We start from the raw sequence: 23,916 nt of genomic DNA, 5'->3' as shown, positions 1-23,916 counted from the left end.
CTTCACAGCTTCAGGACATGGAGTCACACCCACTGTCACAGGTGTCACCAGGAGCTGTTAAACGTGTTATCAAGTTAAATCCGGCATGTTCCACCACATTCATACACCACCTATAACACCGCAGGCCACATTCACTTCCTTTGTGGTGTTAATATTCACATCTGAACAACTGTAATGTCTGATTGATTCTAGACTTGCTCCTGGAGAGAAACTAACCGATCATTTAAATGTTAAAAACTAAAAATGGAGCTTAAAGGTGCACTACATCATTTGGAGGGAGGCATTTTAAGAAACAGAAACATCTTAATTTATTGATTTCATGACCCAATAAACTAAATAAACAAAGAACAGCACAATTCACACCATTTTAATTTGTTGATGTTAATGTTTGTGGGACCCTTCCACTCTTAGCAGCTCCCTTGTTAGTGTTATGCAGTTTTCTGGGGACCTTATTTCTCTCTTGGATGGGTTGTTTCTACAGAAATATGTCAAATAATTATGTCTGAGATTGTATTATTGCCCTATTACTACTGTAAATAACTACTTTTCTCAGTTTTAAATTTTTTCCAAAACTACATAGTGCACCTTTAAGTGTATTCCTCATAGATGTGCTGTGAACAAAAAGTAATATGTTAGGAATGGGAGCAAATTAAAATGTCAATAATAGTTTTAATTGATGCATGTTACATTCAATACCCATTGTGATCCTCCCACACATAATTGCATACATACAGAACTTTTCTCGCCATCTCAGATGAGGAATGCAACAGACAGCTTGTAAATGCCTTACACTATCATATATTTACAGATCATCCTCCGCTTCTGTACATGGCAAATCCTTAAATACGATCAAACATCAGAGGAACAACATAGGAGACGTATGACTGATTGTGTGTAGTTTTCTTTGAAGCATATTCAATGTACTTTTTTTTTTCCTTCCAAAAAAAGGCATGTGCATAAAGCACGGTCATAAAAAGTGAGTCACACAGTTAGACATGGTAGGTTAAAAACTCCTCGACGCCTCTTCTTCATTCATATTTCACAAGATAAAACTTTTCCTTCAGCAGGGTTTTTTCTTTCAAAATGCACAAAAGTACAAAAAGACATGTAAGGTAACCAAAGGGAATAGAAAATCAACCAAAAACAAAACAAAAAAAAAATGTGCTCAGTGCATTAAGACTTTCCGATATAACAAAGAAACTAGAGGTGTTTGCCCTGTTCCATCTGTGTGATAAATAATTTCACATTGTTACAGGCAGACAGTGAGAGGGCTTGAATCAAAAACCAAAGTACAGTGAGTAAACATGAGTGAAACAAACTGTGAAGCCAAAAAAAGAAAAGAGATGTGTGAAGGCAAAAATGGACATTTATGTTATCCAAACAATGTAAATGATAAGGTTAAATATTCTCTTTCTGGGTTTAGATTAATACGAATAAAAAAAATACAACTGAGATCAGCCAGAATTAAAGTTTATGCTGTTAGCTACATTGAGAGTTTTGGCGTTTGAATCACCACAGATGTGTTTGGAGGAGCGAGACACTGAAACTGTGCTATTACTTCTGTTTGGTACTTCAATGTCTGTGGTCATTTCATATTAGCCCTGCAAACATCAAATGCAAACTCCAGGAGCTCTGTAACTACTCTCATTATCAGTAAACTCACACGTTACCCGGCGTTAAAGAGTTAAACCAATTCCCAGGTTGTGTCCTGACAGAGGAGACTGAAATCTTCAGCACTATGTCATCGTGAGATTCTCCTTTGTTTAAAGTGACATAATTCATCTTGAAATGCCAGTGAAGGGTTTTTTGGGGGGCCGCTGTGACTCCCTGTAGTGTAAATGATTTGACTGGCTGAACAAGCATACATGTACACACACATACACACACAAAATCATCAGTGCAGTGGCTGATGGGAGAAGGGATGACTTTCAGACTGGCACAGAGACAGCTCAGGTGTCAAAATGACATCCATAAACAATAATATAACGTAAGAGTGCTAGAAATCATCTGCAACATAAAAAAAAACAAAAACTTACAAACAGCGACATTTGTGTGCTCAGTCAGTTGCGGCGATGGCCCAATGTGTGTTGTGTTTGCGCTAGGAAGACTTTAGCAGGTGTCTCTGCATGTAGATGGCAATTTGTTGTAAAACTCGATTATGGGCAAATGTTGTCAGTCATTTCTTTGCTCTCTTGACACCACCTGTCCTGAAGCAGCAGTGATGTGTTTTATAAAACATTTTTATAAGTCTGACGTGTTTATCTCCTTGGCAAAAATCCAACCATAAATCTGTCTGAAACAAAAACAGATAATCAGATTTGGATTTTGGACACAAGTCTGTATTACCAAACCATCATGAAGTTCACTCATATCACAGGGTTTTAAAGGACAAACTTATTTTTACAAGTTCAGAAAGGCCAACAGTGTAACTATTGTATTGCAGTTAATGACAAGCAGAAACTCTTTTTTCGCCACAAAGCATGGACCTAAATGAGGAGAGACAGTCACTGTTGAGCGTCAGCCATTCAAATCTTCAACGAGTGGCTGCGACATAGAAATGTAGCTTTTTCCGCCTTGGCATGGTTTTTGACACTTTGCTCTCGGAGTCAAAGGCAGACAGTGTTGATATATGTATTCATATAAATAACAAAACAGTACAGTATAAATATAAAGATTCTGTGTGTGTGTGTGTGTGTGTGCATGTGTGTACGCACATTTGTAAATGGTGTGTGGGTATAGGATAACGGTGTGTATGCGTATGTGTTGCCGTGTGCGCTTGTGAGCCAGTGTTAGGACAGGACAGGGGGGTTAGAGGTGAGGCTTCCCCTCCCCCACCTCGTGGAAGAGCGAGGTGTAAAACTCAGGCTCCAGCTGCTTGTTCCGGTAACGCTGGACAATCTCAGTTATTTTCTGCTTCCGCCGCACGTGAGGCGGGTTGTACAAGTCACTTTCCAGACGCTTCCGTCGGCAAACGTTGATGACCGTTTGGCGCACGAGAAACCCTGAGAGGGGGACATTAACACAGGAGATCATCAGGTCAAAGTATACAGTTTTGAGATACAAAGGAATTTGATGAGATGGATGAATCCTATAACAACTTATAAAGCATGAACGTTCCTTAGAACTTTTGGTGGGTCAAAAGTAGTGAAGATAAAAAAAATTAGGTTCAGGAAATATATTCCAACATTTAACTATCTTTCTTGACTAACAGAAGGAGTTAAATATATATTCTTTTAAATACTGTGTGTATTTCTCTTGTACATGTATGTTCTGGAAAGCCAAAGAAAGCCATCTGCTGGACAAAAGTGGTATTACAAGTGCTTCATGTATTGTTTTTCGAGCTAAAATGATGTTACACTGCTCATCATTACACTGTTTAGCATGCCAGTTCAACTGAACCTTGTTCATATCACACCCATGCCCTGGTCATATTACAAACCATAACTTCTGCAATGAAAAACAATAATAGATTCAATGGAGTTCATTTCCTGTACACTCATATGTCAAACCATAAAATATTAATGCGTTTCGATTACTATTTCAATGAGCTCATCAATGACCCGAATAGATTTCCTGTAAAACCATGTGATGCATTAGGACTTGTTGCCACTGTTGTTTCTCACAAGGCAAAGAAAGGAAACACTTGGTACGGGGGAATAGACAAAGACAGAGAGAGCGGTAATACCTAGTGCTCTGCGGCTGACCACCATGCCGTCCACCAGGGGAATCACCATGCCAAATTTACCCACTGCTCCATGCAGCCGGATCCTGAAGAGTCCCGTCTTCAGAGGGTGGATGAAGATCAGAGGAACGTCCTTCTCAAGTAACCCTGACCTGCAGCACAGACAATGAGAAAACACAGAAAAGGAAGATGATGTAGGTGATTTGCAACAAACTAAAACAAAACAATATACAGTAGAATAATATTGAGAAACTGGAACTACATAAATCAAATGAAAAGCACACAATTTATAGATAATAACCTGATTTATATTTGCCATTACCATGTATTCTTATAGATTACAATCAACTTCACTGAACCCGACTGGCCTCCTCTGATGCAGTCGGTGCTCTTTTAACTGAAAATGAGAACTTGGCGATCTTCACAGCTCACACCCAGCTATTATCTTTTCAAGGGATCTGGGCACTCAACAAACTAGTTATGTCACTAATGAAATGACAGTTGCATCATGTTGCATCAGATCACAATGCTCCAGACAACACCCTTTCAAAAGCGGCGCTGTTCATCTGGTTAAAAACAACCCATTTAAATCTGTTTGAGGCTTGTGGTCTGTGGCCTCATCTGTTGTCAATCGATCCACAATCTTTACAACAAAGCTGCTTAGTAACAAGTTATGTCAACGTGGAAAAAAGGACAATCAAAACAATGCACATATGACTCATATTTCACAAAAACTGAATTTTCCTTTGTGCCCCTTCACAGTCGTGACCATTGTCACAGCTCTGCCGTACTTCCTTTTCTCTGCCTGCTTTTGCACACCCTGCATGTTGCACTTCCTGTTTTTGCACTGTTTGTTTATGCTCGGTCTGTTCTCCTGCGTAGACAGACGTAGAACATGGACTGGTTTGCAGAATGCTTTTTTTCCTTCTTCTTCTTTCTTGCACCTGACCAAAACCAGCTGATAAACCATATGTTCTCCAAACACGCAGCAAAGTGCTTTGAGTGTAAACTTGTGATTACCTGCAGGAAGTGCTGTTGCTCATGCTAGCTTCCAAGCCCGTGCTGGTTTCCGCCAAGAGATCAGACAACGGGAAGTTCTCTAAAAACACAAAAACAATGACATTCATGTATCTCAATCCATTGGTATCATACTTAAGGAACTGTTTATTATTTTGTACCAAAAGTTTTATGAGTGGAGTCTAAAAAAACAGTACATCAGTATATCCTAACAGTACATCCTACACAAAATTAGAGGAAAGGGTTGCAGTAAAAAGAGAATGTGCCTACCAATATCATCAAAGCGCTCCACCCACACCACAAACACCTTTGTCTCAGGACCCAGTGGTGGGAAAGACTTTCCAGTCGATGACCTCTTTGCCTTTACCAAAGGACTAAGCTATAGAAACAGCACAAAACACAGAGTTTAAATTAAGCAAACACAACATAAAAAGCATAAGCACGGCTGTCAGCATACAGGTCAGTTAGACTCGCATAAGCCCCACTTTACCTTTTTGGCAGACTCCAGATTTTCAGAATGGTTGGGGAACAGCTCCAGTGTGAGATTGGGTTGTTTGAGTAAACCAGGCATGAGGTCTGTGTTGGTGTCTGCCTCCACTGTGGAGTCACTGTGCACTGATGACTCCTCTGGGAAATGACAAAAGAGCAAATGACAACTGTGTAAACCCTGAATCCCACGCTTGACAATATCTATCAATTCATATTCAACAGAGCAAATGCTGACCAGAGTTTTCTGTCAAAGACGGAACAACAAAGGCGATCTCTGTCAGAGCATCAGCGTAGTACAAAACTTTCTTCTCCCCGTTGAACACTGAACCTCCTGTGTCCTCAGGACTAGACGCTTCCTCTACAGTAAAAGAAAACAAAACAAAGCTTCAATGTTAACTTAGTTACCACAAACATCCAACATACACATTACAGCTGCCATGCATTCCTCCACAGCCTTCAGAAGTTAACTTTGCACCTTACCTGTGTGTTGCATATCATTACTGTCAGAGCAGGAGTTGAGGGACCAGCTGGTATCTAGGTGTCCCGTCCACCCTGGGTGGCGTCCGACATCCACAGGCCAGCCCAAGGACAGCAGGAACTCCAAAAAGTGTGGCTGGACGCTGGACGACGACTCCACGTTCCTCAGGATCTGAACACAAGCATGAGAACGCATCCATTCTTAAATGAGAAATTTTTATACACACACTGTGAAAGAAGTAACAAGGTCAACATCTGTACATTTTCAGTCCATCTATAAATGTCCATCATTATACAGTCTTTCCCACCTCTGGGCTGCTTTTCTGTCCAGCCCTCACGTAGAAAATAAAGACAGTGTCAAACGGTCTGCAGGGGAGCAGGTCCAGGTAGCTGATGTCGTCAAAAAACCCTGGCAAGGACGACTCTAGGCCAATCAGATGAGGAGGTAGACGACTGTTGTTGGGCTCCTATCAATAATAAAAGTGATATACATACATCCTAAATTAATAATATGAACAATTACAATGTTATAAATATACAGCATGTAATATAAATGATTTATAGATTACAGTATCACCATCATTTATTGTGATTTTTCATTACACAGACATAAACAGAATCACAATGCAATATAACAAGTGTGTGTAGCTGGAAGGCTTGCATACAATATTTAATATTGGCAGAAAAAGTCTTTTCCGCGGTTTTAATCCAAGAGCTTTTTGGTGAAAAACCTTTCAGACAAATTATGTTTATCAACCTTGAGCGCTTCCAGAGACAGAAAGCCGAAGTGAGAGAGGAAGAGGCGTGCTGTCTGGAACTCCTGCGAGGGCGGAGGGGGTTTGCAGTCTGTCTGTGGGTCAGGGTATCGCTTGGACTTCCAGATCTCCTCGCTGTGCCGCTCCAAGGCATTCTCATACTCTATCTGCTTGGTCATCAGAATTCGAAGCTTGTCGTGCTGAACTTCCAGCTGTAAATACATGAAGAAATTGGGCATTTAAAAAGGAGAATAGATTTTAAGAGGCTGTGGCTAATAAATTACACTGGTTTCATAAATTCAGCATGAACCCACAAAGTGCAAGGCCCACAGTCCAAATACCTAGGTTTCACCTCCCAAAGCTGATTTGAAAGAGTCATTAGTGTACTCAAGCACTTACCTGGAGAACAATTTACAACAGCCCTTTCATACAATCAGTCTTTAAATTTTCTGTGTTGACTGTGACAAAGAGGTGTTGAGTCAACTCTGTGTTTTCAAACCAAAGTTTGTAGTGGTTTTGGATTGCATTAAAAGCTACAAATCATTGCAGAAGTGATGCATTGGATCAAGAAACCAAACAAAATGATCTTCATGTCTGTCACCAAACCACATGATTTGACCCTTTTTCCCCCAAAAGACACCCAAAAGGTGAAATTTCATCTCTACAACAACTCACTTGTCGGTGATTACTCATCAGTGTATTTGGAGCTCTTGAATCATCCTGCCAGCCCATACAACCAACCTGATTTTGTATAATAACACATCATGTGAGTGAATAATTCATTGCATGGCTATATTTCAGTTCATGCCTGTATCAGAATGATTTAAATGTGTGTGTAATTAGTCATAATGTGGATACAAGATCAGTGACAGGGTTCATAGGAAAGCTGATCTCACCTCCTTACTGACAATGTCATCCAGGTCAGGAATACTGACATCAGCTTTGACGAGAGGAATCTTATCCACCTCTTCAGGGAAGGGCCTCTGCTTGACATTGTACTTGATTCCCACATCATTGTTGGGCGTTGGACGGCCCTCAGGAACAAACACCTGCTGTGGAAGGAGAGCAGTAGACGAGATATGGAGTAGAGTTGTTATCAGAGCAAAGGATGTGGAGCCGCAAGTTAAATGAAAGTAAAAGTCAAAAATTTCGCATTAAACACTTCTGAGGAGACACTGGTTTGGCACTGTTGCTTTTCAGAGAGATCTCACCCTCTGATTGGCCCGAGCTCCTCTGGGTTGGTGGAAGAGCTGCATGGTCCAGGCATGTCTGCCAGCCGTCCCTCGGATCAAAACTGTCACTGATGGACTGGGGTCTGTTAGGACAGAAACGCTGTTATTTATAACAGAAACAGGACGGCATGTTGTTTCTTTGGTTTTAACTTCCCAGTACTTGGGTATCTGGCAGGTGACACAGTCTCTTCTTGTGCATTAACAATGAATCAAGCAACCCCTTGATTCTCCCCAGTAATCAAATAAACTGGTATTTTTTTCACCAAAGGATAGATGATAAGCTACTGACTCTGCTCATTGCCCAGAGGCTGCTCCAGCATGGCGAGGATGACCGAATTGTCCAGGACAAAGTAGCGGAAGTTGCTAGCTCCTGTGGCACTCAGTCTGGCGTAGCGAATCAGGGTGTCTTCATTCAGCAGGCTGCAGGTGGAGGCAGTCCCGCTGGGGGAAGGGAAGGCCCCTAACACCTGCATGATACTGGGAAACACCACAGCAAAACAACAAACAAGAACATAAATATACAGAAACTAGGTCAATAGCTGCAGCATGACTGGGACATTGTAGCAGCTGGGAAATGAGTACAACCAAAAGTGCAAAAGTGATATTCAAATTTATAACAAAACATTTTTTCTTCTGAAAGGAGAAGGAAAAAAAGGAATGCCCCTTTAGTCTGCAATCTTCTGGGTGGGTAATACAGGGCTATACTGTAATAAGAGTTTAATGTTAGAAAACAATATTAAAGATAAATGGATTTTGACTGATCTTTACCCCTGCATCTAAGTTTTTAAGTTTGTGATGATTTGATTTGGCTGTTCGTCTTTTCTTATTTTCTGTGGTGTCAGTCAAGCCTTGATAAGTTTTTTCTATATACTCTGGTGTTATTGTTCCAGCTAACTAAACCATGTCAGTTTGCAGGATATTTAATTTGGAAAGCAACATTAGCTGAACTAAATGCATTTTTCTACAATAATTTGATTGCTAGCATGTCAACAGCAACAAAAAAGAAGTGTCTATGTTTGTAGATAAGAAGACAAAAAGACATAAAAAGAGGAGACATCATGGATAGAAAGGCAGGTCATGGTAGTTCATGGCTCTTTTGTGTCAGGGTCATGAATGTATGTCTGGGTGTCATTCTGTCACCATGACAAAGATAAAGGAATGTGATGATTACCATTTGATACAAATGTATTACAACAAATTTCAGTGTTATATAAATGAGGGGTTCTCCTTCTACATGCATAGATAAATATCTAGCAGAATGTCTTGGCAATTCACAGAAAGGTCACAACAAAAATGAAATGTCAACTTTTCCATTTCCACTTGTTTTCCTCTAAAAATATGGCCCAGGACATGTATTTGACACAGATATACTGTATATAAGCCTCAAAACCAACTTTTATTTTTTCACGTGGTTTAAAATAGAAAAACAGGGCCTTTAAAAGATAGATGCTTTGCATCTAGTGTAGAAACTTTGAGGAGTCTCACCAGGACAAAGTCGCCTCAGCAGCATCTTTTACTCTCATTGAAGCTGGGTTGTGCTCCTTCTCTCCTTTATGTCGGATTTCATGTTCCTGACGGGATTTGCTGCCGGATATGCCCAACTCCACAATCTCCAAAACTTCTACCAAACAATCCTGATCCCCCCAAAAAAACAGAAGTTACAGAGTCTCAGAACAGGAATGCCAATTTTTTTCTTTCACTATAAATTAAGCTTAGACTAAACATAAACACAATCACCAACACTCACTGAATACTTTCTCTAAGAAGAAATGGCAAGGTATCCAAATTTGTATATGTTCTTGATAAAAGTTGAATTTTACTAAGTCAAATAATATCCCTCTTTCTTAACTATCTGAGGGAAATTCAAATTGTAAGACTTGAAACCTACCTTCTCATCCAACATGTCGGGGTGTTCTGTGAGCCACACACACAGAAACTGGAAGGCAGCTACAATCATGGAGTGGAGGTCTCTGGATTGAAGAGGAGCTGGACGGCTACACTGGTAGACAATGTACCCACATATAGAGCTGACGGCACGTTTGCGATCTGCGGAGTCTACTCCCACCTTGACCTGGTCAAGACAATGCAAAAATACAGGAAAATGGTCCACAAAAGATACATTATAAAAGCCTTAATTTGAATGCACTTGTCAACAGTTTTTGTAGGCTTTGGTGAGTAAGCAACAGGCTGTTTAAATAGGTACACATTTGATTATTTGTAGTTTTAAAAAATATTTTGAAACTACACAACTTTTAAGTTCACATTTTAAGTTACTTTAGTGAACCTTACTGTCGCCTCAACGTCTTCTATCTCTGCTCCTCAATACTCTTCATCCATGTAACATCGGGTGTAGCATATTGACATTTTAGGGCCAATTACTATTTGCTTTCCTTATTTGGAAACTGACACCTCTCATAGCATTCTGGCAGAGCAGGTGCGCTTCTAAACTGGGAACAACTGCAAAGCCATTTCCAGGCTGAGAAACTGCAGCCAGAAACTTCTCTCTTTCTGGTAATTTGTGGGACTGTGCTGACGGTTTGTGGGCAACTCCCTGGTGACGCACTTGGAAAAATTTTGACATAGAAATCCACATGAATCACCTGAAAGCACTATTGATTTTCTTCAGTATAAGGGCAGGAGATATAGAAGTTAACTTGGACCTGGGGTTAAGATCAAATCAAAAAGCCATGTACCAAGTTAGTTTGATGCCATCTGTTGCCATGGTACAAGCACAGACGTTCAATAAACCTGATTTCTTAAATAGGGTTTTTTCTTCAAGCCATCTTACAGGAGCAAATCCAGGATGTACCCTCACACCATCTGTTGTTTTATCAAATGTTAGTTTGAAAGGTTGACGTAGCTTCAGGGTAGGTAACACTGGTAAAATACAAGCTGTACAATAGTCTCACCTTTGCTTGGCCAGCTATAGTAGTAATGATTTCAAATTGTTACACTGAGTCTCTGTGTGTTGTGGGCATTGCAGCTTTACCTTGGCAAGCCCAGCCAGCAGCTCCAGGGCAGCCAGTGAAATGCTCATATCTTGCCTCCACTGGGAGTTGAGTCTCTGGGTGACCAGGTGGATGCTGCGCACCAACAGGCCTGCCGCCGTATCTGGAAGAGCTAGACCATATAACACCCGGAAATACCAAACACCGCAAAGAATAGAGCAAAGCAGGATTCAGGAAACATTGCTAGGTTATACAGCACAACAGGAATGGAAGCCCAGTTAGTAGATATCTCTTTGTATAGGAAGCATGCAGTAGACCAGACTTTAAAGTCAGTGTAGTACAAAGTGTTGAGAAAAGAATCATACAGATAAATGGATAAACTACTAAGGCAGAGGGCTGAGTGATCAAGGTTTGACTCGGAAAGAATATATTTATGTACAATATAATCATTTAAAATGAACTAATTCAATTAATTAGAGATTTAAACGTTACTTAATATCAGATAAAGAATCACATGAAATATGAACATAGTGTTGTTGTTGTCATTTTCCCATGAGTTAATATAAATTAATTTATTTAGAAGTTTCACTATTTAATTTGGGGCTGACACTGATGAACATACACTTTCAACAGCTTTCTTTTTTTTCTTTATTAATAACTGCTAATCAATATAGGAAATGGCTGCCTTTTTGCTGAACATGAGTTGCCAGAATTGTTCCCGATGAAAACTATTACCCACTTGACCTAACAGAGCCTTAGGTACAGGCTGCGACACTGGCTCCAATTTTAGTAACCAAGCCTGGGATTTTATAAATATATGATGAGCAAAAAATCCCAAACCATGCTGAATATGCTGTTGCGTAGGAAACGACTACCACCAGGCACGTCCTGCCCACTCTCGCTTGTTTTTTCCCTTCTAGTACTGAGCCTAACACCACTATGTAGCCATTCCGTCCCACAGGAACCCCGTGGAACTTCCCCCTCCCCCCATTTCCTGCTCAACAAAGTCGCCTATAAATACCATTGTGTTCAGTAAAGATTGGTATAAACTTGTAGGCAAAATTAAATGGGATTGCTATTATTATTTGTTCTTTAAAAAATCAAAAATGCCTCTCACATCATGTCCAACACATTAATTTAGTCAAACACCGCTCAGCCCTTCCAAGGAAAAGACAACATTTTAAAATGCTGCAACCACTCAATTACAGACAAATCAAACCACAACAGCACTGCATCACACCAAATAACTTTGGTTTCACCTACAGAGACATTTTACCCAACGCTTCTTAACTCTGCATACCACCTTAACCACGTTAGCTATAAAGAACAAATGTGTTATTTATTAAGTAACAATACCACATGAAATAACGCTCCTGCAAGCCTGTTATGCAAAGCTGGCACCATCGTGTTAATTCACCAAGCATGATGATATTAGCGGTTTGTCTTACCATAGTCTCGAAGCAAGGCCTGGGCAGGACGCTCAGAGTCCGGGCTGGTGGCCTCTGTGCTGCCCCCACTGGTGAAACTAATGCCACTGTTGGTACGGCTGTGACTCTGACTCCTCACAGTCATGTGGCTCCCATCTATACTCCCCTAACACAAAAACACAAACATCATGATGTCAAGTTAATCACTCTGCCTTTAGCGTCATAAAATACAGTAGAGTGGATAAACAGTCTTACTGTTTCAGTCTGTGCACCAATGGACTCCAAGAGTGCTGAGTCTTGAACAATATTTAGCATCGCACCTGAGATGGGGAGAGATGGGGGTCAACAAGAAAACTTTTATATGGAATCATATAAAGACCTTTTGTTATTGTTAGTGAAAAGGCTTAAAAAAATAAAAAGAAAGAAGGTATGAAGAACCTAGCAGATACCCAGGATGAGCTGTGTGTTGGTGGGGTCAGTCTCAGTCTGCAGTGCTCCTATGAGGACATTGACGAGACGTAGCCTCAGGGACAGGAAAGACACTGGCTGGTCATGAGGCCACCCGTCTTCCTCATTGAACTTTCCTTCCAAAAGTACCTGAAGCACAATATCATCATGGTAAAGAACCCAACCTACTTAGACTTAACTATAGTAGGGACATTACTTAAACTAGGGGTTTTCACATTAGATACAGAGGAAAGCTGCAGTCAAAGAAAATGGCTTACACTACAAACACAGAAACACACACCTAATCCAAAGCCATTACCTCTGATTTAATGTTGCCAAAGTGATGTGGCAATGGCAGCATTGCAAGCAGGATGTTGATTGAGGCTCTTCTCAGGTCGGTAGGATTTACATAGATCTTGAATTTTGACAGCTCCCTGTTCGAGGTAAAACAAAACTCAGACTACAAAAACTTAAGACAATATTCTGGAAACCTCTAAAGAGAAATCAAACAAAACAAATAAAGATACTAAAAGATGCAAATTACATGATAACTGATCCAAAACTTGTGTAAGATAATACCAATCTAACCTGTCTGGTACAATAGTCTCCAGGGCAGCTATGAAGTAAGGCACCACCACATTGATGCCCTTCAGGTCAGTGCAGAAGAGAGAGGAAGAGTTGAGAATGATAGAAGCCAGGACTGGTCTACAGATGAAATCGGAGATCTGGAGACCCTGAATCAGGACCATGTAGAACCTGTGAAAGAGAAAAAGGAGTACTTTTCTATTTCAGATCAGTTTAAGTCCCCCAAAATGTACTACATGTCAGTCAACTTATAGCCAAGATTTCTTTATTTAAACTAATTTAATTGGGCTAATAAGCCTCTGCATAATCAGCAGCTCCATGTTTGGAGATTTCTTTTGAGACATGCCAAACAGTTTGATCAGGTTCTTGTGTATGCTGTGCTTACAAATATTAGCATTACAATCACACTAGCGCAGCAACAATAAGTCAATTAAAAATCCCTACCTGGTCGTAGAGCTAAGAAATCATATCAAAATATGTTCCAAAGGAACTGCTGTGTAATCTTAGAAGCAATCATTTGATTTGACATGAACTGCAATGCAAGCCACATTGAGGGTTGTATCTAACCATTTTTCTGCAAAGGATAAGTAAGTAAAACTGGTTCAAGCATAATTTCAAGATGCCTATCCAAATACATAAATGAATAGACCCAAAGGCTAAATGTTACAGCAACAACACAAGATATGCACTTTGACACATTGGTGAACAGGTCTGAGAGAGCAACAAAGTTTTTCCCATTTGTTCCATTCAAACAAAAGAACAATGTAATTTCACTTAACCAACCATAACATGTAAATATCCCAGACAAGGTACAACTGACAAGTCACTTAATTGTTAAGTCCTGCATGTTTCAGTGAACATATGCTCACTAAGATATCCCATCCAAAGATTTAGTTTTACCCCGTCAATGTCTCGTTTTTGTCACTGAAAAAAGGGTTGTTGAAATTTCATTAGCAGAATTAACACTGCCGGCAAAGAGCATAATCAGAAAATAAAATACAAAAAATAACTATGCTACCTGGACAGGTAAACAGGCAGAATCTCTTCTCCAGTTTTCTTGCTACAGAAGATGCGGCACAGAGTCCCGCAGGCCTCGGCCCGTCCTGACTCATAGCTCTCTGGGAACTCGTTAGCATCAAACATGGGGTTGGATACCATAGAGTCTGTGGACATTTGGGAACCCTTTCTTCTCAGCTCCAGGCCAACTTGAGTGGCTATTGCTGTAGAGAGTGGGAAGAGACAGAATGAAAGGACCCTGAATTGCAATGTGGTCATTTGTTTACATGCATGCATGAGAAACAGGCAAACAAAGACATGTAGCCACTATATGCACACTACAATAAAATATAGTAAAAATTTGATAAACAAAAGCACCATAAAGCAGACTTTTATTCGCTATCGCAAGAGGGAACAAAGACGTCAATGACTGCAAACGCACGCACATACACACACACATACACACACACCATTTGTAAGCATTCAAAAGGGAACTCTGACACAAAGAGTTTGCTCTAAAAGTTATAACTGTCAGTGGCACAAGGCATGACCAACCGTGGTGTGCTGGTAATAGCTGCAACACCACAAAGCAAAATCCCTGTGTCAGCCCCCTCGCTGTTGCTATTATATGACTGTCACTCAAGGTACAGAACATTCACTTCATGCATTGAGGCACCAAACCAATAAAATCAGAACTCAAGTGAACTGACAATACAAAAGGAAATAACGAGAAACATTAATGCTGAACTTGAGGGGGGTCTGAAACTAAATCATAAGGATTAGTGTGACCCAAAGGAAAAGAAAATGAGAACTGAAAAACGGGGTGGCGCTGTCACAAACTGGCAACGTTATGGTCGAGACAAGTGGTCAGTTGGTGAAACCCATTCCATCACCTTTGGAGAAACGCTGAGAGAACGCTGGTGAACTTTTATATATGTATGTATGACAAGCAGTGGGAACAGAAAAACAATGGAGATAATGGCGATGATCATGAGGAACTCAACTGAAAAGCAGGAAGATTTGTCAAGAAACGCAAATCAAGTGAGGAAAAAAAGCTGCCGTTCCTACTTACAAGATTTATAAGAAAGGAGAATTTGGATAAAAGAGGCTGCAAGATAACAGAAATAGTGGAGAGACACAAAATCAAAGCAGATCCAATATTTTGGGATCAATTCATATCAGGCATGAATTGTGTGAATGTTTTTTGTTCTCCTCAATACATGACTTTTGACCCACTACAACTCTTTAACATTAATCAGACATGGTAGACACGTGCAGGACACTACACCAAAAAGAGAAAAATAAATGGAGAGCCAATGATGTGCCAAATTTCTTTTCAAATGACAAGTTCTGTATGTGCTGTCACTGACTTCTCTAGTGATGATTTGACCAATAAAATGACTATATGAGGTCCTAATCTATATACAGGTTGAGCCAAGTTTAAATTGTTGGAAGATGTAAATGGATTAGAATCAAATGGAAATCTCATACCAGGCCACTTCTAACCAAGCCCTCCACACACAGAAAGGCACAAACAAGTTTCAGAGAAGATGGTGAAAAAAGGAAAGGATATCCCAACGACATACATTTAAAAATAACGCAGACACCAAAAACACACAAACTCCACGAAAACATGTACTAACAAACGGCAACGAAACACCCACCTGCCCATGCATAAACTGAAACGCTAATAGATTCACAGTCTGACTTCTTACCAGTCATGCTGGGGTCTCGACTGAGGCCGCTGTGCAGCTTACAGTGGACCAGAGCAGCATCGAAAAGCCACTGGCCGAACAGGTTGAGAATGCTGTTGACCTTGGGTCGTGCTGGGGCCGGCAGCGGCCGAGACTCCCAACTGCTCTGATTTGGGCTGGAGAGAAGGGTCGGCGAGGATGAAGTTTGTTGTTGCTGCTGCTGTTGCTGCTGGGATGCTTTGGTTGGTTGACTACCACTGCTCTGCAGGGTGGGGAAGGACAGAGGAAGATATTTGTTGGGCTGCTGTTGACAGCACAGTTGAACCAGTTTTTCTAAACTTTCTCCACATTAAATGGGACAAAACAGAAGACGACAAGATCAGGATTGAATATTTAGTTATGATGTAATAACAAAGCTTGTTCTCTCATGTTAACTGCTTTACTTATTTCGAGGGACCAAAGACAGTTTTCTCAAGATAACAGAATAATTTATCACAAGAAAATGACTCCATAAGCAGACCATGACATACACATGCGGCTCTGTGGGGCTGGTCAGGGAATTTCAAGCGAACCATAAAAAAGTTTATACAAACTTTTGCAAACATCAGTTATGAGAGGAAACAACTTGTTTTCTTGTGACAAAATGTGACAAAGCTCTGGTCTGCCAGGCCTGTCAATCAGCTTGCAAATAATATAAAAAAAAAACAATAATAACTTTTTCAAACTGCACTATTATTATTATTATTATTATTATTATTATTATTATTATTATTATTATTATTATATTGCTATTCGTACAGTTTAACGTAACACTTGAACTTACAGTTGAACTCTTGCTTGTGGTTTTGGTCACGACTGTATGCCGTTGCTTGCGGCTGTGAGGGGGCGTGGTGTTGGTGATGGAGGGGGGCGGGGACATGCTCATTCTGTTGACTGGAGTGGGCGGGGCACTGTCAGCTCTGGGACGTGATATACCTGTAGACAGACAGGTAAAATGAGCTAGAGACTTTGTGTTTGGGAGATGAATATTTGTGATTAGCATTAGTAAACAAGAAAGAAAAAATCTTCATCCCACAACTCTTCCAGGGGACAAGACTTGTTATGGTTAAATAAAATTATTTGAAGCAGTTTTTGGTTTGAGAGGTCAGTGACTTGATTGTGGACAATATTCATTCATAGACATGCAAGACAATGGTTAGGTACAAATCAACAGTAATTGATATCAGTCCATCTTGATTCACTTGTTGTGCCCAAAAGACATCCCTCGCTGCTGATGTTGGAGCTTTGTTGGAATATTTGGGAAATATCATTTTGCTATATCAGGTCTAACCCCAGTTGTTAATATCATCACCACCAATAAATAGTCCATCATATGCCCATCTCATTACACAACGTATCAGCTGATGTCTGTACCATGAGAAAGCAGCACTGGACAAAAAGTGAACACCCTCTCCCGTACATCTCTCTTTTCAACAGAGACACCTACAGTATAAAGAGAAAAATACACACTGACATGTTTCTATTCAAAAACTTAATACAGGAATTGCTGACTGATTTCCTCCATCTTGTTTCTACTTTAAAGTAGTGGCTTTGGTATCCTTTGATTTCAATACAGTATAAAATGAACTTAAGAAACGTATAATGTGCTTAAGATAGATTACAAATCAAATCAAATTAACCTATTTTTTGCACAAAATGCAACACAGAAAAATTGGGCCATGCAACAAATATGTAACTTTGACAACAGTAATAGCATACAGAATATGATGGGCCACCATACAAAAGTAGGTAGCTGACTCAGAAGGTAGGAACAACATTTAAAAACATCTGTAAAACAAAATGAGCAGTAATCTGAACATGTTTTTACTATTACTATGACTAAAATGTGCGATCTTTCTGCTATGTTTTATTATTTCCTTCCTCTGGTGCCTTATGAACATCCAACCAGTCACTACTCTGTATCCTCTTACCTAAGAAGGCATCCACAAGGCAGCTGACACCCCTCATGGCCCTGAAGAAGATCTGGGGCAGCTGTTTCAAACATGGATGCAGCACCACTTCATGAGGGATACCGCTGGAATTAAGAAACTGTTCCTGAAACTTTGGAGTGGTGCTCACTATCGCAGGGTTGCTCAGGTCCACTGGGTTGCTAGAAACAAAAGGAGAAAGGAGGAAATAAATGGATTAAGCAAAAAGCTTGCAGATGCAGCTCAGGCCTTTTGGATTTATCTGATATTTGATTCTGCCGTGGTTTGGAAAGAATGGGTGAGTTCTCTCACATTTAACACTGTCAGTAGTGGGATGACGACAGAGCTGTATTTTGAAGATGTTTACATTCAGATCAAATTTGGAAGTAACCATGAAAGAAAAAACATCAACAAAAACAAATATTATTAAATGATCTATGAATGTGAATGAGTTTCAAAGTGTGGAAGGTGGCTGTAGTGCCACCATGAGGTGGATGTTTTGGAGTAAGATGATAGATGGAGGGAAAAAAGGATGAGGGAGGGGATGAAGGAATGAATACAAGAAATAAGTAAGGTTGAGAGGTATGGATAGATGAAAACATACAAAATAAAATGACACTGTATTAGTGTTACATTTATTTAAAACAGTTGGCAGAGTACATAGAGAAGGGAAATATTTGATAGTAAGAGGGTGATGTGAGGTAATTCCATCCTATGCTACAGCATCTCTGTCTCTTACAGCACATAACAAACCTGTGTCCATAAGAGTTAATACTATGGGGAGAAAACATCTGTTTTTCAGTTTAAAACTCAGGAAAATGAGCATTTATGCACCTCAGCATGTGGAGAAAGCGGTACCAGGTCTGTGCCACACAGTCATTATCCATCTCTAAAGGAATCAGGTTGGCATCTTCATCAGGAACTTTGAAAGGTGGGAAAGATGGTCCGTGGGTAAACCGCAAAAGTCTGGATTGAAAAAAGTGAGACACAAACGCTCAAGCGATCACACTTTGCAGAGAATACAGGCACTTATCTTATCATTCCTACTGTCATCATAAAAACAACAATATATATTGTGTATAAGGCTACTACTGTTTAGCCAAGTGACTAACTATCTTAACACCACAATAAAACATAAACAAAACACACTTTCAGTGACAAACTGAATTAATCTTCAGCAGTAAATCTAAGGCCACATGTAGATGAAGTGGCAACTTTCTAACCTGGAGGTCAGGGCGCAGGCCACTCTGCTCCACTGCTCTACAACAGGAGGATGGTGTCTCCAGTTGGCCAGCATCTCCCTCGCTGTCTTCCAGTAAGGAGGCGTGGGAAAGCAGCGGGCACAAGCCAGTAGCCATACCTCAAAGAGCACTGCCATCAATTTCTCTGCCAGTTTCTCTGCCACCCCAACTGAAAGAAGTCACATTTTAGTAATCATCATTAATAATAATAACACAGTAATAGGGGCCGTGTGACACAGGGGGAGGCATACCTCCAACCGTAGGCGGGGCCAGTAATGTGTCGTTGATGCGCAGCAGGAAGAGCAGCAGCACCTCCCAGGTTTCCCTCACCATGGAAACAGACTCGCGTGCCAATTTCTGGACTGCAGTCAGAACTTGCTGGCAAAGCCTGATGTGGTTCAGACTGTGCTGTTCAGGCCTGAAGGGAGACACAAAGTGTTTGAAATGAGGGGACACAGAGGAAATCAGAGTAAGGGGCTGAGAAAAAGAGGAGACATTAGAAGTTCACAGCAGACAGCAGCCAGAGATTCAAGGAGGATGACAACCACAGAAAAAAAATACACTATCCACAGAGAAATACATTTAAATTTTAAAACTATAGGTAACAGGAGAATTGAGAACATTTCTGACATACCTTGGTACAAAAACATTGTAGAGATGTTTGAGGATGGTCTGGACATACATATTTGGCTCCTTGACAACCGGCTGAGGCATTGAGTCCCTGGGCGACACCAGGGCCATCATCCAGTCTGTGTACACATCCACACACAGCTTGACAGTGTCCCCCTCTAGGGGGAGGGTGAGGCCGTAACACAGCACCTCCATGGTCCACTTCACCTGGGAACCAAACCAATCTTGTTAATATATGTAAATGTTTTCATGCTGTGTTTTTCTGGTTTATTTCATAGAATACTGCTGTCGAGTTGACATGTATCCTACTGCACATGACAAGGCAAATGACAGCTCTCAAATCATTTTTTTCAGCAGTTTTATTTTCTGCAAGTGCTGCTTTACTGTGTCATGTGAGTACCCTTAAGCAGTTTATCCCATCTGATTTAGTGTCTCATAACAAGAAAGACCAAAGGTTTAGGGCATGATGATGATAGCAATAACAATACACTGCCTCTCTAAAACACGTTTCTTTGCTTGCTGCAGAATCAAAAACAGACAGAAAGTACTTAAAAGGCATGTGACGAATGAAAGCCAGACTGTCATCCTACAGTGAATGGTAAACACAAATGAAGAGGTTTCAAAGACTACAGTACAGACGGGAGATGTCGCAATCATGGGGGTTTTTTGCCCATGATCCTGATCCAATTAATCGTATATTCAGTATGAGTAAAATCCCAGATTTTACTTTTATATATTTGTCAGCTGAGGTCATCCTTCCTGCGCAACAGCTCTCACTCTTAATTTCCTACTGTGTCCTGTGTCAGACAGAGGAGAGTCAGTGGGGATCAGTAGCAGGAACGTTTATCCAAGCTTTATCCTCAGCATGAAGTGAAGTTCAAAGCCACAGCGGCCCTTCAGATGCACGGTGCACCTGAAAAGTATTACTGAAATATTTTTAAACCAACGCAGTTCTCTTCACATCCCTTCCTGACACATGCTGTCATATCATTAATTGCAACTACTGGCTCGCTGTGAGCTCTGCGGTTCACTTGCTGATAACGGTGTGTGTCTTATCATAGCACAAAGGCGACGGCTTGAATTAGACAAAGAGACATCTCTATTGAACATACTAATATTACTGATCTCTGAAAGTGTATGTGCCTCAGAAGGCTTTAAGACATAAACATAGCCATTTACAAAGTGTATTTCTTGTACAGCCTATGCAGAACCCAAAGAGAAAAAGAAATGCACAGGCATCAAAACTATGTTCATTTTCATTAACATGGAAGGTGAAGTGAAGGGGGAACTATAACAACAGCTACCAAGCGCCTGTTGTGTGTCTGGCCTAAGCTTCCTGCAGAGATAGGAGAAGCTATCTCTGTAGCACTCCATCAGTCACACCTCTTTATGTTACAGTAGCTATACCAAAGACACTTATAAATAAACAACGACAACTCACCTAGGCTTTACCTAGTGGGACTTGAATGGACTTTGAGAGCATAAGGACACACAAAAGGACTATGATCTTATGACATAAAAATGTAACTCATTAGCCTCAATGTCATGCATTACATCTGGTAAATCACAAACTTCACAGGACAATCATTCCTACAGTTAAACGTGGCAGTGAGAGCATGCCATGATTTTCATGGCAGGAACTGGGAAAGTGCTAAGGATTAAGGGAATCAAAAACAAAGCCAAATATAGAGAGGCACTTGCATAAATCCCACTCTACTATGCATGCAGCCTAATGACACAGTGACACAAAGCACAAATCCAACATAGCACTGGTCTTTGTCACAATGTTTGCCAGGCTAGAAACCAGATTTATTAAAGAAAAAAAAAAAAAGAAAGAAAAATTCTTCTTCTGTATTGAAGTTTAAAGAAGGAAGCAGAGGGAAAAACTGCCTGACTGCAGTTGTGGAAACCTGATCATTTGCAGGCATTCCTCATATATTTTACTTTGTCCTTATTGGGTTTACACTTACAAGTGAATGAAATGAATTGAGAGTGTAGTTATTTTTGACCATATCTACACTGACACAGTTATGACATAGATATTTGTTTATAAAATAGAGTTTCCCCTCTGAATGCAGTTGACAGGAAGCACTTTTATCAGATTCTGGCTTCTTAAACGTTAACAACTTGTCGGCACAGCTTGAATATGGCACATACGACAGCGCTGGGCATGCAGGAGGCTGTTCCTTTAAGATTTCCTGCACAAACCATTCAAGTTATATCAAACAATGACTGTGCAAAGTAAAAATAATTAAAATGTCATCACTGTGCAAACATTAAGCAGTGTGTCCATAAAAATGCTTCCATCAGATTCAAACAAGTGATAAAAGCAGCTCGCAATCAATTGAAGAGAGCAGAAACTTCAAGTTTTTACTGATCGGAATGTTGTCTATCTATCTGTGTATCCATCTATTCAGATATTGACATTTATTTGTTTTCTAATCACATGGCAAGCAATATCTCAAAAATTAACTTTTCGAATGTAATCGTGTGACTCGCTTTGTCTAAAATATATCCAATGATTGAGTAATAAGACCAACCCCCCCATAAAACATATAGCACTAAGTTTTCCTTTGAAGCATTGGTGATGGGGCAGGTAGCTTGGCGGACCACCAAATCACCAAAATGCAGAGGCTGCGAGGTGGAACTGTGTGGACCTCTTCCTCACCTCCTTGTCTGTCTTGAGGATGTTCTCTGTGGCGACAGGGCTCACAGCCGTGCCCAGAGGTTTGACCACAGCATTTGCCACCTCCGTGCCCACAGTGGTGGGATAGGTGTGCAGGACACTCAGGTGGCCCTGGTCACTCTGCACCACCAGCTGCAGCGAGCGCCACTCGGAGTACATGCTGCCGATGTCTACTGCACTCTACTCACACCTCCTGCCCCCACCTGCAGACACCAAAAACAGTCAAGTTAATAAGGCAAGTTGTGGAAAATACGTTTTCTTTAAGAAGGCAACCCTAGCTAGAAACCAGCACTTATACAGTTGTGCCCTCTGCTCTGAGAAAACTTCTGCCAAAGCTGTCAGTATGTTGTCAATGCTGCAAAACGAGAAACATACACGCCTCTTACACGATAACTGGCTTGATCTTGATGTCTATCACAGGTCCATCAAGCGGCATTTCAACTTTTACGTGCTATCTGATTTCACCTCGTCTCGTGTATCCAACGTTAGTGTGTAGTGGTGGACGGATTAAACGGTATCGAGACGTACAAATGTATGTTAACGACGACAAACGATGTAATCATATTACAGCTAAAGTCGTTCAGTGCACTGCACGCAAATGAATGCTGACTGATGTGCAGTTAGACTGTAGCAGGACCCAGCAAACAGATCTTAGTATGTCGTTGCAACAATTACGTCTTCTCCTTCCAGAGAAAACAAAAAGTATCGAGGAGCATTACATAGCATATGTTAGCTTTAAAAAAAATACACTATATGGCTCTTATGCTCTGAAAGCTTGAACCAAGTCAGGGAATTAAACACACCAATTATTTGCATCCTAAACCTCGAGTCGTTAACAAGCCAAGGAATCATAACCAGGAAACGGTTCTGAAAATGATTAGCTTGCTAACGATAGCTAGCACTGACATCAAAACATCTTCCTGATCTCGCTGTTGACATTAGCTCAAGTTAGCTTCTGGCTGTCTTCTGCGTTGCACAGCTGTGTCTCTTGATGAGACAAGAAGCTGCCGTTAAGGACAAACTGGCGGCCGTATGTGCCAACTTATCAGTTACCTCAAACTACGTTGTAGTTGAGCCGCTGCTAGCTAGCCGGGCTAATGTTCGCAGCGCTAGCCCGTTCGCTGACATTAGCAGAGCTGCCTGCCATTTCTGCTAGCTATCTAACTTTGCAAAGACGCTCACATTTGTTCGCTAGCTACGCAAATACGGGTTTTCCCATTTACCTGGACCGGCTGGAAATGCTGTCATAACAGAGCTCTGAAACTCGCAGTTAGGGCTTTCTATGTTTCCTGGTCTAGACCATAACAGCCTCCATCTTCGCAATGTCAAGGCTTGGAGATTGCAGCTTGATGGGCTAACGGGAAACAGGATCCGTAGACCGACGCCCCCTGCAGCGCTGGCACGGCAACTGCATCAGATCTGATGCTGCCTTCAGGTGCCTCTGGTGAACTCTCGTCCGCTTGTGATCCTTCACGACTCCCATTCAAGTAGTCTCAGAGAAGTAAGATGATTTATAATGAAATAAATCAAGTAATCAAATAGCTATGGGGGTTAGATTACATTTTGCGGTGCATGGTTATGTAGAGCAATTGAGCAAAAGGGGTTCACTGTAGGTTATCGGAAAAAAACATGTCTTATTGTTT

At 40.8% G+C, this 23,916-nt stretch overlaps 1 protein-coding gene across 14 annotated transcripts; it reads right to left on the bottom strand.

The window, feature by feature from the left end:
* Positions 1-649: 649 nt before the first annotated feature.
* LOC119022853 (ral GTPase-activating protein subunit beta-like) lies at positions 650-23,648 on the bottom strand. Of its 14 annotated transcripts, none has more exons than XM_037104221.1 (33): positions 23,497-23,648; positions 22,256-22,476; positions 19,592-19,794; positions 19,209-19,375; positions 18,940-19,126; positions 18,551-18,682; positions 17,720-17,898; positions 17,163-17,231; positions 16,573-16,724; positions 15,771-16,011; positions 15,128-15,163; positions 14,078-14,279; positions 13,063-13,230; positions 12,794-12,908; positions 12,477-12,624; positions 12,283-12,347; positions 12,049-12,193; positions 10,642-10,772; positions 9,541-9,723; positions 9,138-9,286; positions 7,942-8,129; positions 7,632-7,735; positions 7,317-7,472; positions 7,096-7,161; positions 6,423-6,632; positions 5,974-6,132; positions 5,669-5,837; positions 5,424-5,546; positions 5,190-5,326; positions 4,970-5,078; positions 4,703-4,781; positions 3,686-3,834; positions 650-3,002 (listed from the first exon to the last, which is right to left on the bottom strand). In XM_037104221.1, exons 2-33 carry the CDS (start codon positions 22,430-22,432, stop codon positions 2,809-2,811), a joined length of 4,692 nt encoding a protein of 1,563 aa, XP_036960116.1. In that variant the 5' UTR covers positions 22,433-22,476; positions 23,497-23,648; the 3' UTR covers positions 650-2,808. The 14 variants fall into 14 exon arrangements, with proteins under 14 accessions (XP_036960116.1, XP_036960117.1, XP_036960118.1 ...); XM_037104222.1 differs by having other exon boundaries at positions 7,317-7,469; XM_037104223.1 differs by having other exon boundaries at positions 10,642-10,763.
* Positions 23,649-23,916: the final 268 nt, after the last annotated feature.

The sequence above is a fragment of the Acanthopagrus latus genome, chromosome 7, assembly GCF_904848185.1.
Source record: "Acanthopagrus latus isolate v.2019 chromosome 7, fAcaLat1.1, whole genome shotgun sequence".
NCBI lineage: Eukaryota > Metazoa > Chordata > Actinopteri > Spariformes > Sparidae > Acanthopagrus > Acanthopagrus latus.
This window is presented reverse-complemented; position numbering and strand designations above follow the sequence as displayed.

What these genes read in the sequence shown, in the direction of transcription:
- LOC119022853 (XM_037104221.1), bottom strand. Translation starts at nt 22,432, where the DNA reads ATGTACTCCGAGTGGCGCTCGCTGCAGCTGGTGGTGCAGAGTGACCAG. An exon ending in CAACACACAGCTCATCCTGG is followed by an intron (nt 12,348 to 12,476) that starts GTATCTGCTAGG and finishes TCCCCATCTCAG; the next exon opens with GTGCGATGCTAAATATTGTT. An exon ending in AGCAACAGCACTTCCTGCAG is followed by an intron (nt 3,835 to 4,702) that starts GTAATCACAAGT and finishes TCTGTGCTGCAG; the next exon opens with GTCAGGGTTACTTGAGAAGG.